At 40.3% G+C, this 18,262-nt stretch overlaps 2 protein-coding genes and 1 long non-coding RNA gene across 6 annotated transcripts in view; 2 read left to right on the top strand and 1 right to left on the bottom strand.

Annotated features, from left to right (window-relative positions):
• The window catches only part of LOC112663802 (melanoma-associated antigen 10-like), a 331,119-nt gene that overhangs the window by 204,719 nt on the left and 108,138 nt on the right, over nt 1–18,262 (top strand). The window lies entirely within an intron of this gene.
• Nucleotides 1–18,262, top strand: part of LOC125754692 (uncharacterized) — a 119,450-nt gene that overhangs the window by 77,816 nt on the left and 23,372 nt on the right. The window lies entirely within an intron of this gene.
• The window catches only part of TMEM185A (transmembrane protein 185A), a 35,820-nt gene that overhangs the window by 8,480 nt on the left and 9,078 nt on the right, over nt 1–18,262 (bottom strand). For 3 of the 4 annotated variants that reach the window (XM_025451622.3, XM_035711903.2, XM_025451442.3), the window contains exons 2-3: nt 5,636–5,812; nt 2,702–2,909 (exon numbers count right to left, since the gene is read on the bottom strand). In XM_025451622.3, the coding sequence (XP_025307407.1) occupies nt 2,702–2,909; nt 5,636–5,812 (385 nt within the window). Of the gene's footprint in view, nt 1–2,701; nt 2,910–5,635; nt 5,813–7,171; nt 7,314–18,262 lie in introns of those variants that run through there. The other variant, XM_025451655.3, reaches the window with a different exon arrangement.

Here is an 18,262-nt window from a genome sequence, read left to right as displayed (position 1 = left end):
CTGATTCCTAAGAGGATACATGTGGCCTGCTGGTACTGTACCATTTCTTAAGGCACTGCCATCCTCATTAGCTGTTCTCCAGACAAATTCTTTTTTTTTAATTTTTTTAATTTTTTATTTTTTTTTATTATTTTTTTTCCAGATAAATTCTTACATAGTAAGTACTACCCTCCCCTCACAGTAACTACCAACAACTCCGCTTCTTCTACAATATCATCAAAACTAATGTAGGGTAACCTAATAATAAAACTGTAAACGACTTGGAGGTAGTAGTTCATATCATATCCCCACAGCAGGTTGGTATCACGTTGCTTCCCCCTCAAAAATGGCCAATATCCCATGGTGCCCTGAGAGCTCACTATGGAGGCCTGGGGCAACTCGGCGCATGCTCTGAGGACTGAGGAGCTGGCCTCCCTTCAGCCCAGTTCCTCTCTACATCCTTCCTCTCCCCCAGCTCCCACCACTCTCTCCTTTCCACTTCATGCTCCAGGCAATTTTTTAAACTGTGTGGTAAAATACATACAATGGAAAACTTACTGTCTTAGCTATCTGTAGCTATATAGCTCAGCGTCACTAAGTACCTTCATACTGTTATGCGATTGTCATCAACATCCATCTCTAGAAGTCTCTGTGTCTTGCCAAACTGTGCTCCAGTCATCTTGGGGTCACAAGAGCTCACTGTGCGTGACACTTTCTCCTGCCTCTACATCTTTGTAGAGTCTCTCTGTCTGGGAAATATCAACCCCTTCCATACCTGCATAGGGTGCGCCCTGGCAAAGCCCATTGTTCCTTCATGTCTCTGTGCAAGCCTATCCCGTCACCCCTGAGTAAATGTGGCACTCTTCTCCCCGGACACAAGCACCAGAAGGGAGCTCAACTCCTGACATAGTGTTTCTTCTTCCAGGTCAGAATGCCGAGGGGGATTATATGAATGACTCACTTTTTGTAACTCTGCATTGGGAAAATATGGTTTCATGCCCAATGCGGTCCTAACCCTTGTATATGCTTTTACTTTCTGAAAAACCAAGTTCCAAATTTGAACATGTACCTTAAACTGCTTCCTCAGTTCCTATCCAACTATATTTGGATGCTTTTCCTCAGTGCTTTTCGACCTGAGTGACACTGCCCCTGCCCCGAAGGCTAGGAACTGAGCAGGGGTGCCCCTGGGTCTCATACACACTTGTGGCAAGAGCCTCTCCACCGACATTTAGTGGAAAGAGGGCAGACAGAGGTATCCTGCCATGCATTAGACAGTCCCATTCAACAAAACATTTCCTCTCCAAAAGGCCAACAGCACGTGTCCCTCTCCTACCAAGAAACGTTGAGCCAAACAGAGAATATCTGGGACACCTGGGTAGCTCAGTGGTTGAGCGTCTGCCTTTGGCTCAGGGCATGATCCTGGAGTCCCAGGATCGAGTCCCACATAGGGTTTCCTGTGGGAAGCCTGCTTCTCCCTCTGCCTATATCTCTGCCTCTCTCTCTGTGTGTCACTCACGAATGAATGAATAAAAAATAACTTTAGAAAAACAAATAGAAAATATCTGGAATGTGTGATCCCAATGATTTTGTTTAATGTTAAGTTTTTGCAAATCATTTTTGCAGCTTGGCTTTGCTTCTTCTGCTCAGGTAACAGAGAAAACATGCAAAGCAACATGGGCATAAAGGAGAACAGTAAGGATGACTGGGTGAAAATGGTGCCTTTAGCCAGCACAGGGAGTAGAGATTCAGGTGAAGTTGGAAAAGGAGTCTGGAGCTCACGTGGAAATGTGAGTTCAGCAGTGGGAATGCTGGAGGCGACAGCGCATAAGTGGCAGTGGAGACAGGAAGTGTAAGCAAGACCATCCCCAAGGAAGTATGCACAGTGAGGACAGAAAACAGCCAAGCTTAGGCTCCTTAGTGGTGAGAATGGAGCCAAAGCAGAGGCGGCCAGTGTAGTGAAAGGCCCATGAGTGGCAGAAGCTGCTGCGTGGCTGGTGGCCAGAAAAAAAGAGCTGAAAGGGCTCACTGGCTGTGGTCGGTTTCGGGGAGTATGAGGCTGCGCAGGGAGCTTGGGGTCAGAAAGGCTCTGTTGTAGGAAGCCTTTCTGTGAATGGAAAGAAAGGCACAGGAGCCAAACAGATGACAGAGAAGCTTTTGCTGCTGTCGTTCAGTTTTCTCTTTCAGATGAGAGAGCCCACAGTTAGCAGACAGAGCGTGGATGAGCTTGGGAGCAAATGCTCAGAGGCAGCAGAAGGGGAGAGGGGGCTTCCTGGACAGGAAGAAATTCTGTCACAAGACAGCAGCAGAAACTCAGGCTGCATCTTCTACCTGCTGGTCTGCCCAAATTTCAGACCTGTCAGCCCCCTCCAAGTCCACAAGCCAGCTCCTTAACCTGAATCATTCTCTCCCCCTTTCCCTCTCTTCCTTCCTCCTTCCCTTCTCCCTTTCCCCACCTCTCCTACTGGTCCTCTCAGGAGAAGCCTAACTAACACAGCTGGCTAGGGAAAGCTGCAAAGGTGGATGAAGCCTGAGGGGCTGGGTGAAAAGCCCGAGTTCTGAAAGAAACTCTTTGAGAAAGAGAAACACAATTATTTTCACCATTTTTAGTTTCCTTATATACCACAATCTAGAGGTAAATCTTTCTGACAAAGGGCAAGACATCTACATTAGCTGACCAAAAGATTTTACTTTTTATAACATCCTTAAATAGATGAAATCTCACCTCCAGCGACCTGTCATGTCGAAAGCCCCAGACGCAAGCTGCAACGGACACGGGGGACACAAAGAACAGCGGCATGAAGACCAGCAGCCAGAAGTGGCTTCCTCTCTCGATCCGGTCACAGACCAGGACCTCAAACAGCAAGAGCAGCAAGTGGATGCCCACTGCAATTAACATGGCCTTAAACTCCACACATGTTTCTCCTTCTGCTCTAAAAAGGGACGGTAGAAGAAGAAGAAGAAAAATGCTCAGTTCAGAATCTCCAAAACAGGTAGGCTGTCTGGGCAGACACCAACATAGTATCGTTCGATACTATGAACGATAACTATAAAGCCAGAGTTATTACTTCCCTGATGGGAAACATCGATGCTTTTGTTCATGACTTTAAATTTGACTACTCCCAAGATCATTCAAGCTGATTGCTTCCACTACTAAAAATGGACAAATATCTCTTAAATCTCATGATCCTCATCTCTCAATAAATTAAAAACCATGCAGATCACATTTCACGCAATACTATAAAAATTACTAGCTGTATGAATGTGTGGGTTATAGTTCAAGAAAATACAGTAACTACTGTAAAGTACTATTCAAAAATGCCAATAAAACTATGAACGTCTTTTTTATATTTTCCTTTCTAGTCCATTAGGATGAATTAACACCTGCAGATGAAAGAGAAAGAAGAGCAGTTAAAACTGCTTCTAAGCAGAATCGGTTTAATTAGCTGTTTAAGTATCAGGCAGGAACTTATCAGATTAACAATTGAAAAATAATTAGGCTGCTAATCAGGATAATGCTTAAAGATGCATTTGGAGGGATCCCTGGGTGGTGCAGTGGTTTGGCGCCTGCCTTTGGCCCAGGGCGCGATCCTGGAGACCCAGGATCGAATCCCACATCGGGCTCCCAGTGCATGGAGCCTGCTTCTCCCTCTCTCTGTGTGTGACTATAAAAAAAAAAAAAAAAGATGCATTTGGAAAGCCCACAGTATTTCATTCAAAATACAAATAAACATTTATGAAGTATGTACTTGGTGATAAATACACCCGAGCTTAGGACACAGAAAATGAAGCCAGTGGTCACTTGTACAGGACCCAGCAACATTCCACTGGATAATGTTAACACTGGAATGACCATTCCTGCACACTCACTATGTTCAACTACACACATACAATTCCTTTCCTCAATCAAAAATCTTCAATTAAACCAACAGGGAAAAGCTCAAATAGCTTCTCAATATCAATTAGCAGAATCTGAAATATTTATTTACATTTTCATTCTTGGGCAGCCCAGGTAGCTCAGCGGTTTAGCGCCGCCTTCAGCCCAGGGCGTGATCCTGGAGACCCGGGATCGAGTCCCATGTCGGGCTCCCTGCATGGAGCCTGCTTCTCCATCTGCCTGTGTCTCTGTCTCTCTCTCTCTCATGAATAAATAAAATCTTTTATTTATTTATTTATTTAAAACTTTTTTTAGATTTTATTTATTTATTTATTTATTTATTTATTTATTTATTTATTGAGAGAGAGAGAGAGAGAGAGAGAGAGAATGGCTGGGACACAGGCAGAGGGAGAAGCAGGCTCCATGCAGGGAACCTGAGGTGGGACTCGATCCCCGATCTCCAGGATCACACCCCAGGCTGCAGGCAGCGCTAAACTGCTGCGCCACTGGGGCTGCCCAATAAAATCTTTTAAATAAATAAATAAATAAATAAGTAAAATTTTCATTCTTCGAGTTGTAAACATTAGATATCTGAAAATATATCATAAAAAAGAAAAGATTTGCAAACTGCACAGGTAATCTCAAGAAAGAAAGAAAGGAAAGAAAGGAAAGAAAGGAAAGAAGAAAGAAGAAAGAAGAAAGAAGAAAGAAGAAAGAAGAAAGAAGAAAGAAGAAAGAAGAAAGAAGAAAGAAAAGAAAAGAAAAGAAAAGAAAAGAAAAGAAAGAAAGAAAGAAAGAAAGAAAGAAAGAAAGAAAGAAAGAAAGAGAAAGGCAGGCAAAGGAAATCTAAGGACTTTAAAACAGCTTACATGCAAATGTCCCCCATCTGCCACGGCTCCTTGTATGTCTATTTTAAAGTTCTCAGATACATACGTGGTAAAGTATGTTACATGGGCTAACTCTTATTTTTAAAGTTAACCAAGGTTTAAACAGCTGCACTTTTCTCCCAGGACCAGTGCACATGTCCCACCCATCCACCGGGCATTCCCTCCCTCCCCATCTTCCCAGGGAAGGTGGAGAACAGCCCCTCAAGCCCTTCTTTTCCCTTTCTGGAGTGCCAGTCTCTGCGAGGGAGAAGAGACTCTTTGCGTCCCAGCAGCACCAGGCTATACCCCATGGCTGAGCTGACTCCAGGACCTTGAACGAACTGAGGCAGCCAAGAGGAAAGGCTCAGCCCTCTGCCCGGCCCCCAAAGGCTCTGCCCTCCTTCACAGCATCTAGGCCTCATCTCCCTGTCTTAGGGGCTCACTGTTTCCTGGCCAAGCTACCCCCCAACACCCCTTGCTAACAGTCCTAAAACCCCAGGACTAGGAGCCTGGGACAAGGGGAACCTCAGTTCTAGGACTGAACTGGAGACAGAGGTAGCCCTGATGACCAAACCAGGTCTTTGTTTTATAGACCTGCTCCTGCAAACATGGTAGTTTTATACTTTCTGGTCTAGCATAATATAACAGTTCGATATTTTGGATGCATTTTAGATTACATTGGCTTTTGTGGGCTGGCTAGGATCTTAAGCACCCCAAACAACACTGCTTTTATTTAAAAATGCATATCAAACACCTAATTTTTTTAAAACTTAGAACAGAACTCAGTTTGCCTATATTATAGTTCTTATAAAACCCCAGATAGGCAAAGAAAAATAGTCCTTAGTTAATCAAAAGTGAAAAACAAGATATTGCTCCCTGAGGGTAGAGACTGATAGGTTTCATAAAGCAGCATTACCGATATTGGGGATTCCGTGCCCAGACTCCAGTCCCAACTGAGGCTCCCACAATGACCATCAGCTTCCACAGCCATATCGGAGCGAAGACAGCCCAGTAGCTCCACTGAATGATGCCATCCAGACGGAGGGCCAGCAGGACAGAGAATAGCAGGAGACAGGCATAGATGAGGAATTTACTAGGAGAAAAGTAAAATGATTAACGAAGACTCACTTTTACAAATATATGACACCGAAGGGAGAGTACTGACAGCAGTATTTGTGAGCATGCATGGAGTCGCTAGTTCAACAATCATGTACTGGAAGGTTCCCTGTAGTAGGTGCACTGGGTTAGGGGGCTGGGAAGTACACAGAAGGACCAAAATAAGGTCCCTGCTTCCCAGGGCTTCCTGGTGGGTGGGTGGGGTGGTCTACACCAAAACAGAGCAGTACAGTAGGGCCTGTGGTGTGCTGGAACACTGCTCGGGTGCAGTGTGAGAGATCCTAAAAGACCACACCTGGCTTCCTTCTGTCTGGGGGCACCAGGAGGCAGAGAAGTGGTGCCCCTGGAACGGGTTCCAGAAGGTATGTGGGGAGCTGCTGGGCAAGACAGGCCGTGAGATGAGGAAGCATTGCAAACAGAAGGAACCAGACATACCAAGACATGGAGGCTGAAAAAGGCTGACATGTTAGGAGATGATCAAGTTTTGTCACCGACTCATCACTGGATTCTATTTTTAAAAGGGTATGGCACTTTTAATCTGCCGTGTTCAGATACAGTCACATTTTAGTACATGTATCATACTTTCTGTGATTGAACAGAACACACACACACACACACACACACATACACACACACTCACATTTCCCATAAAAGGGGAAGAGGATGTCCTTGAAATATCAATTAGAAATTACACTGTTGAGGAATTCTAGTTCTAGCAAAGTTTCACAAAGTAAGGGGCATGGGGTTTTTCTTCTCACCTTAAATAATAAACTGGACAAAATTTATGAAACAAGAGCTTTCAGATACTGGACAACAAAGGCTGGTCCAGCAAAGGACTGTGATGACAAGAAGGAAGGGAGGAAGGAAGAAAATAAAGGCGGTAAACTTTATTACGGCTCCAGCTTATTGCCTAGAGGCAGTTCCCAGGATGCAGCAAGAAAGTACTTAACTCCCAACCCTACTGATGATTACTTGAAACGTAAATGGTTTACCAGTTAAAAGACAGATTATCAGATTAGGTTAAAAGGCAGGACAACTATATGCTACCTGTAAGAAATCCACTTCATCTACCTATAAAATCACAGACTAAAACTAAAAGGACAGAAAAAGTTATATCAAGAAAGCACTAACCAAAAGGAAGCTGGAGTGACATATTAATATCTGTTCTAGTCTTCTAGTGTTACTCTAACAAACCACCGCAAATGTGGCAGGTTAAAACAATACAAATGTATTATCTCATGGCTGTATGTGTCAGAAGTCCAGAAAGGCTTGGTTGGTTTAGCTGTTCACATGCTTATGAGGCTGAAATCAAGATGTCAGCTGGCTGGACTCTTACCAAGGGATCCTGGGAATAATCTGCTTCCAAGTTCACTCAGGTTGCCGGCAATTTGGTTTCCTGTGGCCGTGGGACTGAGATCGCAGTTTCCTCACTGGCTGTCAGCTGGGGCTGCCCTTGGGTCCCCTAGGTCTCTCTGGTCCCTGCGTATAAGCCTTCACATCTCAAAGCAAGCAACAGCATACAATGAGAATCTTTCTCACGCTTAAAATTCTTCTGGCTTCTCCTTCTGCCATATCGCTCCTGTTTCCGACGACAGTTCTCTGCTTAAGAGCGCATGTGATTAGACAGGGTCCACCTGGATAATCCAGGCTACTATTCCTATCATCAAGTCCATAACTGCAGTAGGCAGAATTCTAAAGATGTTCTCCAAGATTCCTGTCCTCTGCTTATTCAATCAAATACTAATCTAGGTACAACCACAAAAAGACTTTGTAGATAGAATTAAGGTTACTAATCAGGTGGCCTTAAAATAGGGAGATTAGCCCAGATTATCCAGGTGAGCCCAATGTAATCATATGAATCCTTAAAAGCAGAAAAGGGAGGCCTACGAGTGAGTCAGAGAGAGGTAGCAGAAGAGAGAGGAGGCAGAAGGGGAAGTCAGAAAAATTCTAAACATGAGAAGGATTCAACCTGCCTTTGCTGGCTTTGAAGGTGGAGGAAGGGAGCCATGAGCCAATAAATGCAGGCAGATTCTAGAGGTTGAGAATGATTCCTGCTGATCCAGCAAGAAAAATGAACGGGTTCTTAGCCCTATAACTGGAAGAAACTAAATTCTGACAACAACCCAAAAAAATCTGGAAGCAGATTAATCCCCAGAGCCCCAGAAAGGAATGCAGCCCTGCCAACACCCTGATTTTGGCCTTGTTAAACTCTAAGCAAAAAAATCCAACTTAGCTCTGCTCTACCTATACTTCTGAACCACAGAAATGTGAGATAATAAGTTCTGTGTAGTTTTAAGACACCAAATCTGTGGTAATCTGTCATGGAAACAATAGAAACAAATATTACAACCTTAGATACTTCTGCAAAGTCCCCCTTACCATGTAACTTAACAGTCAGAGAGGTTCCAGAGCCTAAAGCCTGGAAATCTTTGGGGGGCCACTTTGCCTGCCACAATATAAAACAAGGTATGTGGGTTTTTTGTTTTGTTTTTAAAGATTTATTTAGTTATTCATGAGAGAGAGAGAGAGAGAGAGAGAGAGGCAGAGAAGGCAGAGGGAAAAGCAGGCTCCCTGTGTGGAGCCTGATGCGGGACTAGATCTCAGGACCTGGGATCATGCCCCAAGCCAAAAGCAGTCACTCAACCACTGAGCCACCCAGGTGCCCCAAGGTATGTGTTTTTGAACAAGAAATATTACCAGGGACAAATAGGGGCAGTCCATAATGATAAAGAGGTCAATTTGTCAAAGAGGATCCAATAACTGTAAATATTTGTATACCTAGTAACAAAGCTTCATAATACATGTAGAAAATATTAAGGAAAAATGGAAAAATCTACAATTATTATTGGAAATTAACACTTCTTTCTCAATAACTGATAGAACACATAGAGATTACTAAGGATACACAAGTTTGTAATAATCAACCAACATGACCTAATTGATATTGATATAGCATTCCTCCTCCAACAGCATAATACAAAATTCCTTTCAAATGCACATAGAATACTCATCAAGATAGACTGAAATCTGGGTCATAAAACAAGACTCAACAAATTTAAAAGGATCAAAATCGTTCGAAGTAAATCTCTACACACAATGAAATTAAACTAAAAATCAACAACAGAAAGCTATCTGGAAAATTCTCAAAATGCTTGTAAATTAAACAACTTTGTTCTAAATAATCCACAGACAAAAGAAAAAATACACAAGAAGCATTTGAAAAATTCCAGACTAAATGAAAGTGGAAACAAAGTTTACTGACACTTGTGAACTCCAGCTAAAGTGGTACTAAAGGGAACTTTATAGCATCAAATGCTTTCATTGATCTAAAGTCAATGCTCTAAGATGCACTTCAAGAAACTAGGAAGAGGGGCACCTGGGTGGCTCAGTCCTTAGGCGTCTGCCTTCAACTCAGGTCATGATCCCACCAGTCCAGGCCAGTGGGGTTTCCTACTCAGCGGGGAGTCTGCTTCTGCCCTCCCCACACTTGTGCATACAAATGTGCATGCTCTTTCTCTAATAAATAAATAAAATCTTTAAAAAAAAGAAACTAGGAAGAAAAGGAGATTTTTAAAAGCAGAAGAAAGGAATTCATAAACATAAGTAAAATCAATGAAACTAAAACCTGGTTCTTTGAAAAGATCAAGAAAAATAGTAAACCTATATAGTCAGAGTGATCAGAAGAAAACAGTAGACAAAAATCACCAATATCAGAAATGAAAGCAGGGGCATTACTACAAATCCTACAAACATTACAGGGATTAAAAGGGGATACTAATGAACAAGTTTATTCAAGTAAATTTCTTGGAAGAAAGACATTATCAAAATTTACACAAGAAGAAATATTTTCATATTTCTTCACAGCTATAGGGATAGCTATAGATAAACTAAAATTGTAGTTAAAATCCTTCTCACGAATAAACTGTCAGGCTCTGAAAAAAATCTATCAAATACGTAAAGAAGAAATAGTACCAACTTTTCACAAATTCTTACAGAAAGAGATGAGAGGGGGATAATTCCCAATTTACTTAATGAGGCTAGCATTACCCTGATACCAAAATCTGACCAAGAAAGAAAACTATTCTTCATGAAGATAGATGCAAAAAATAAAAACCTTAAAAATTATCAATCTGAATCCAGCAATATATAAAGAAGATATTACAGTATGACCAAGTGTGGTTTAGTCAGGATTACACGCTTGGTTTAGCATTTGAAACCAATTAATGTAACTCACTGTATTAATAGAATGAAAAAGAAAAAACATGATTATTTCAACAGTTCCAGAAAAAGCACTTGACATAATTCACTACCCACTCAATATAAAAGCTCTGAACAAATTAGGAATAGAAGGGTATCTATGAAAATAATGTTTAATGCTGCAAGACTAAATACTTGCCCTAAAATTAGAAACAAGGCAAGTACCTCTACTTCAATAAATCTATTCAACATTTTACTGGAGGTTCTACCATAACAATAATACAAGAAAAAGAGATAAAAACGATAACGAATTGAAAGGAAGGAGTAAATCTGGTATTTGCAGACAACATGACAATATATGTAGAAAATCCTAGCTAATCTAACAACAAGAAAAAATAAAACCTGCCTCCAAATCATATAAGTGAATTTAACAAAGTTGCAGGATACAAGGTAAATGTACAAAAAATATTATTATATTTCTTTTTTGAATTTTTTTTAATTTTTATTTATTTATGATAGTCACAGAGAGAGAGAGAGAGGCAGAGACACAGGCAGAGGGAGAAGCAGGCTCCATGCACCGGGAGCCCGACATGGGATTCGATCCAGGGTCTCCCGGATCGGGCCCTGGGCCAAAGGCAGGCGCCAATCCGCTGCGCCACCCAGGGATCCCTTATTATATTTCTTTATGCTAGCAATGAAAAACTGGGACACTGGTTTTTGTTTTTTTTTATAAACTATCATTTACTGAATTGGCATCATGATGACACTAAATTCATATCTTTCAATAGTAACTCTGAATGTGAACGGGCTTAATGACCCCAACAAAAGGCGCAGGGTTTCAGGCTGGATGAAAAAGCAAGACCCATCTATTTGCTGTCTACAAGAGACTCATTTTAGACATAAGGACACCTACAGCCTGAAAATAAAAGGTTGGAGAACCATGTACCATTCAAATGGTCCTCAAGAGAAAGCTTGGATAGCCATTCTTATATCAGATGAACTAAAGTTTATCCTGAAGACTGTAATGAGAGATGAAGAGGGACATGATATCATACTTAAAGGATCTATCCAATAAGAGGACTTAACAATCATCAATATATATGCCCCAAATGCGGAAGCTGCCAAGTATATCAATTAATAACCAAAGTTAAGACTTACTTAGATAATAATATACTTATACTTCATGACTTCAATGTAGCGCTTTCTGCAATCGACAGGTTATCTAAGCACAACATTTCCAAAGAAACGAGAGCTTTAAATGATACACTGGACAAGATGGATTTCACAGATATTTCCAGAACTTTACATCTAAACGCAACTGAATACACATTCTTCTCAAGAGCACATGGAACTTTCTCCAGAATAGACCACATACTGGGTCACAAATCAGGTCTTAACCAATACAAAAGACTGGGATTGTCCCCTGCATATTTTCAGACCATAGTGCTTTGAAATTAGAACTAAACCACAAGAAGAAGTTTGGAAGGATTTCAAACACGTGGAGGTTAAGGACCATCCTGCTAAAAGATGAAAGGGTCAACCAGGAAATTAAGGAAGAATTAAAAAGATTCATGGAAACTAATGAGAATGAAGATACAACCATTCAAATTCTTTGGGACACAGCAAAAGCAGTCTTGAGGGGGAAATACATCACAATACAAGCATCCATTCAAAAACTGGAAAGAAAAAAAAAACTGGAAAGAACACAAATAGAAAAGCTAACCTTACACCTAAAGGAGCTGGAGAAAAAACAGCAAATAGATCCTACACCCAGCAGAAGAAGAGAGTTAATAAAGATTCGAGCAGAACTCAATGAAATCGAGACTAGAAGAACTGTGGAACAGATCAACAAAACCAGGAGTTGTTTCTTTGAAATAATTAATAAGATAGATAAACTATTAGCCAGCCTTATTAAAAAGAAGAGAGAGAAGACTCAAATTAATAACATCATGAATGAGAAAGGAGATCACTATGAACACCAAGGAAATACAAACGATTTTAAAAACATATTATGAGCAGCTATACGCCAATAAATTAGGCAATCTAGAAGAAATGGACACATTCCTGGAAAGCCACAAACTACCAAAACTGGAACAGGAAGAAATAGAAAACCTGAACAGGCCAATAACCAGGGAGGAAATTGAAGCAATCATCAAAAACCTCCCAAGACACAAAAGTCCAGGGCCAGATGGCTTCCCAGGGGAATTCTCTCAAACGTTTAAAGAAGCAACCGTACCTATTCTACTAAAGCTGTTCAGAAAGATATAAAGAGATGGAGTACTTCCAAACTCATTCTATGAGGCCAGCATCACCTTAATTCCAAAACCAGACAAAGACCCCACCAAAAAGGAGAATTACAGACCAATATCCCTGATGAACATGGATGCAGAAATTCTCAACAAGATACTAGCCAATAGGATCCAACAGTACATTATGAAAATTATTCACCATGAGCAAGTGGGATTTATCCCCCCGGGATGCAAGGCTGGTTCAACACTCGTGAAACAATCAATGTGATTGATCATATCAGCAAGAGAAAAAACAAGAACCATATGATCCTCTCAATAGAGGCAGAGAAGGCAGTTGACAAAATATAGCATCCATTCCTGATCAAAACTCTTTAGTGTAGAGATAGAGGGAACATTCCTCAGCATCATAAAAGCCATCCACAAAAAGCCCATAGCAAATATCATTCTCAATGGGTAAACACTCGGAGCCTTTCCCCTAAGATCAGGAACAAGACAGGGATGTCCACTCTCACCACTGCTATTCAACATAGTACTAGAAATCCTAGCCTCAGCAATCAGACAACAAAAAGACATTAAAGGCATTCGAATTGGCAAAGAAGAAGTCAAACTCTCCCTCTTCGCAGATGACATGATACTCTACATAGAAAACCCAAAAGCCTCCACCTCAAGATTGCTAGAACTCATACAGCAATTTTGCAGTGTGGCAGGATACAAAATCAATGCCCAGAAGTCAGTAGCATTTCTATACACTAACAATGAGACTGAAGAAAGAGAAATTAAAGAGTCAATCCCATTTCCAATTGCACCCAAAAGCATAAGATACCTAGGAATAAACCTAACCAAAGAGGTAAAGGATCTATACCCTAAGAACTACAGAACACTTCTGAAAGAAATTGAGGAGGACACAAAGAGATAGAAAAATATTCCTTGATCATGGATTGGAAGAATTAATATTGTGAAAATGTCAATGTTACTTACCCAGGGCAATTTACACGTTTAATGCAATCCCTATCAAAATACCATGGACTTTCTTCAGAGAGTTGGAACAAATCATCTTAAGGTTTGTGTGGAATGAGAAAAGACCCCGAATAGCCAGGGGAATATTAAAAAAAGAAAACCATAGCTGGGGGTATCACAATGCCAGATTTCAGGTTGTACTGCAAAGCTGTGGTCATCAATACAGTGTGGTACTGGCACAAAAACAGACACATAGATCAATGGAACAGAATAGAGAATCCAGAAGTGGACCCTCATCTTTATGGTCAACTAATATTCAACAAAGGAGGAAAGACTCTCCATTGGACAAAAGACAGTCTCTTCAATAAATGGTGCTGGGAAAATTGGACATCCACCTGCAGAAGAATGAAACTAGACCATTCTCTTACATCATACACAATGATAAACTCAAAATGGAAGAAATATCTTAATATGAGACAAGATTCCATCAAAATCCTAGAGGAGAGCACAGGCAACACCCTTTTTGAACTTGGCCACAGTAACTTCTTGCAAGATACATCCAAACTATCATTCACTACAACTTTCCTAAAAATCTAAAACTATTCTAAAATTAAAAGTTCATGAAGACTGCCATTTAAAAACATCATCAAAATATGAAATACTGAAATAAATGTTAACAAAAGATGTGCAAGACCTGTACACTGAAACCTACCAAACACTATTAAAGATCTAAACCAATGAAGAGTTACCATGTTTATAGATTAGAAAATTTGGTATTGTTAAGATTTACATACTCTGTGTATTAATTTCCTATGGTTCCTATAACAAATTACCACCAACTTGGTGGCTTAAAACAATAGATGCTTATTCTCTTATAGTTTTGGAGGCCAGAAGTCCAAATGAAGTATAAACTCAAGTAAAAACCTCAAAAAATATACATGGTAACACTTATAATGAGATTTCCAAATCTCCTTTAATACATACAGTAACAATTATAATGGTAACAATTAAAAAAAACTAGTGGGAAGACCATCAGATTTGGAAAGGTTGCTATCTAGAATATAATATACTGCCTTTTTGTGTCACAATATTCTCATCTATAAAATCAGAGTAACATGTACCTCACAAGGTGGTTGTAAGTTAAAGATAATGAATACAAAAAATGCTTTGTGTAAAGCACTACATTAGTGGTTCTCAAAAATTTTTGTATCAGGATTCCTTTACACTCTTAAAAATTACTGAGGAACCCAAAAGCTTTGTTTATATGGGTCATATCTATTGTTATTCACTGTATAAGATTTTAAAATGGTTATTTTTGAAATATTTATTAGTTCACTTAAAAATAATAGTCATTATATATTAACACAAGTAACATAATTTTAATGAGAAAAAACATTTTTCACAATTTTTTATAGTTTTGAAAATTTTTTATTTTTTATTTTTTATTATTTTTTATTTTTTTAAATGTTAGGGAGTATCCCCCTTTATTTTTTATTTATTTATTTATTTATTTATATTTATGATAGTCACAGAGAGAGAGAGAGAGAGAGGCAGAGACACAGGCAGAGGGAGAAGCAGGCTCCATGCACCGGGATCCTGATGTGGGACTCGATCCCGGGCTCCAGGATTGCGCCCTGGGCCAAAGGCAGGCGCTAAACCACTGCGCCACCCAGGGATCCCTAGTTTTGAAAATTTTTTAAATGTCTGGCTTCATAAAAGACACCTAGATTTTAATATCTACATCGTGCATTCATTCTATTGCAATATGTTGTTTTGATTTGAGCATATGAAGGAAATCTGGCTTCACAGAGATTTGTAGTTAGAAAAGAACTGAGTATTTTAATAGCTCTTTCATATAATGGTGGATATTCTTCTTTGACAGAATACTAAAAGTCAACCAGTGGTACTTTCCTGAAGGTTAACTGTGATGTGGAATCTGAAACCCTATCAATGAACTTTTTGTTGTCCACTACATTAAAATCCATGGGTCTCTTGCACTTAGAATGAATGTTTTATCCCTGCATTAATTATAATACCATGTGGGTTGATTGAAAAATATTAGTTCACTGAGTAATAAAAATTTTTCACATGTTGACTCATTTCACTATACAAAGGCAAAAAAATCACAGTAGTTATTATCACAACCCATTTTATAAGAAATATGTTAAGTAATGGGAGGCTGTCAAATTCATGGGTAGATAAAACTTTTCAATAACTCTTTTTTTATAAGATTTTATCCATTCATTCATGAGAGACACAGAGAAGCAGAGACACAGGCAGAGGGAGAAGCAGGATCTCTGCAGGGAGCCCAATGCAGGACCCAATTGCAGGACCCCAGGATCACGATTGGAGCCGAAGGCAGACGCTCAACCACTGAGCCACCCAGGCTTCCCAAAACTTCTAAAAAATTCAGATTTTCCCTTGAAAGCTCCAATTTTACAGTTTACAAAAACACCATCAGTTGTTTTCCTTGTTGAAAATACTGAAGGCACTCCAACAACTGTTGTTTGAATTTTAAATTAGGTTTGTGTTTATTGTGTATCAGTGCTGTTATTTCCAAGCTACAAGTTCACTTGGATTTTCAGGGAAAATGTCTGCCAAATGCCCTAATACAAATAGCCATAGTCCTGTTAGTTGTTCTCCCAGGTAAAAATGGGTGTTCCATGAAAAAAGGCAGCTTGTAGCCCAGGCACATAAGTGGGTTTTCTGTTGTTGTAAGTTATCTCTACACCCAACATGGGGCTTGAACTTACAACCTTGAGATCAAGAGTTGCAGACTCTACTGACTATGCCAACCAGGCACCCCCACAAATGTTTTCCCTTGAGTCAACCACTGTACTTCAGTATACAGCAGACAGATTTTTTGCATTCTTCCTATTTTGTCACACAGAATATTAGGCAGATGTTTGCTCAAAGGTCAATATTTAATGAGACTGGTATTTTTTTATACTTTATTAAGGACATCCTTATGTGAACTGGCTTTTAAAAAAAAAAAAACTGCAAGCAGACCGCAGTGAAGAATCCAATGACTATTAGCATGGTTTCCTGTCACCAGCTTGATTCATGCTCAGGTGCCAGCAGTTTATCCAGCACTGCTTTTGTACCATAAGTGCAAATGTCAACACAGACAGAGGCACAGAACATCCTAGTATTATGAAAACAGCTGCGGGGCAGCCTAAGGTGGCTCAGCGGTTTAGCGCTGCCTTCAGCCTGGGGCATGATCCTGGAGACCCGGTATGGATCCCACATCGGGCTCCCTGCATGGAGCCTGCTTCTCCCCCTGCCTGTGTCTCTGCCTCTCTCTGCCTCTCTCCCCCTCCCTCCCTCTCTCTCTCTCTCTCACATAAATAATAAAATCTTAAAAAAAAAACAGCTATGGCCTTGCAGAAAGGTTCTCAAGCCCCACCCCCAAGGGGAGTCTGTGAAAAATGGTTTGATAACTGCTGCACTAAATATATGTTAGTTATGATTATTAATTCTCAAACCAAGTGAGGCTCTTTGTGAGGTGCTACAAAGCCAAAGAGAGCTACCACTGAAAGCTGCCAAGGTAAGAATGACCTCACCACTAGCCTCTAAAGAAGAAATAGGCTTGAGGGGGACTCACAAGCTAATGGAAATGGAGTTATCACCACAGAGAAGGAATCAGCAGAAGCGACTTTTTCTCTCTGAAAGCACAAGGGAGATATAGTGGAAAAAACTAGAAAACCAGACTAATTTGTCAACCAAAGCCTATGGCTACACATACCATTACCAGAAACAATGGATGGACTTGAAAACAGACTTTTAGAAAAGATAAGTGAATGAGAACATTAACAAATGCAAGGACAATGGTAAACATAGGATTCATAGGTAAATTAAATAATACATAGAGGTAAAATTTTTCTAAAGAATTTTCAAACTATAAACAAAAAATAGATGAGATACTGGGAGAGTAAACCCTCCGAGTTAAACTCATGATCTTCCCTGAAAGAGGTTTCTTTTAATTTAATTGAAGAAAATAGTAGGAATTTATGAGAATAGAAGTACCAAAATGTTTAAAATGTTGGGAAACTGATTACTTCATAGTTTTTGATGTAGTTTAAAGGGAAATTATGGGACGCCTGGGTGGGTCCTCGGATGAGCATCTGCCTTTGGCTCAGGGCATGATCCCAGCCCAGGGACTGCGTTCCATATCGGGCTCCTCACAGGAAGCCTGCTTTTCCTTCTGCCTATGTCTCTGCCTCTGTCTCTGTGTCTCTCATAAATAAATAAATAAAATCTTTAAAAATTTTTAAAGGAAATTAAGAGCTCTGGGTCTATTACATGAAAAATGAAAAGCAGAAACAAGATGAACTTACAAGAGGACAAATAATAATACAAAAATATAATTCCTACTTCAAATACTGGGGTTGAAAAATACAAATAGGATGAAACGTTCTTTTTTTTTTTAAAGATTTAGTTATTTATGATAGACACAGATAGAGAGAGAGAGGCAGAGACACAGGCAGAGGGAGAAGCAGGCTCCATGCCAAGAGCCCGATGCGGGACTCGATCCCGGGACTACAGGATCACACCCTGGGCCAAAGGCAGGCGCTGAACCACTGAGCCACCCAGGGATCCCCGGATGAAACATTCTTATACTACTCACCTATTACTATCAAAATTACCACCAACATAATGACTTTAAAAAGTATAAATTTATTATCTTTACTGTCCCAGACATCAAATGTCTGAAATGGTTCTCTCACTGGGCTAAAATCAAGTGCCACCAGAGCTGTGATCCTTTCAGAGTCTCTAGGAGAAGATAGTTTCCCTGCCTGACCAGCTGCCAGATGCTGCCTTGTAGCCCCTTGGCTCATGGCCCCTTCCTCCAGTTTCAAAGCCAGTGGGGGAGAGTTCAGTCCTCCTTACATCGACTCACTCTGACCTCTTCTGCCTCCCTCTTCTACATTTAAGACCTGTGATTATTGGCCTTGCCAGGGAATCCAGAATAATCTCCCTATTTTCAAGGCAGCTGATTAGCAACCTTAATTCCATCTGCTACA

Source organism: Canis lupus, chromosome X, assembly GCF_003254725.2.
Source record: "Canis lupus dingo isolate Sandy chromosome X, ASM325472v2, whole genome shotgun sequence".
Lineage (NCBI taxonomy): Eukaryota > Metazoa > Chordata > Mammalia > Carnivora > Canidae > Canis > Canis lupus.
Note: the sequence above shows the minus strand (reverse complement) of the source record. Positions and strands in the feature narration are given on the sequence as shown.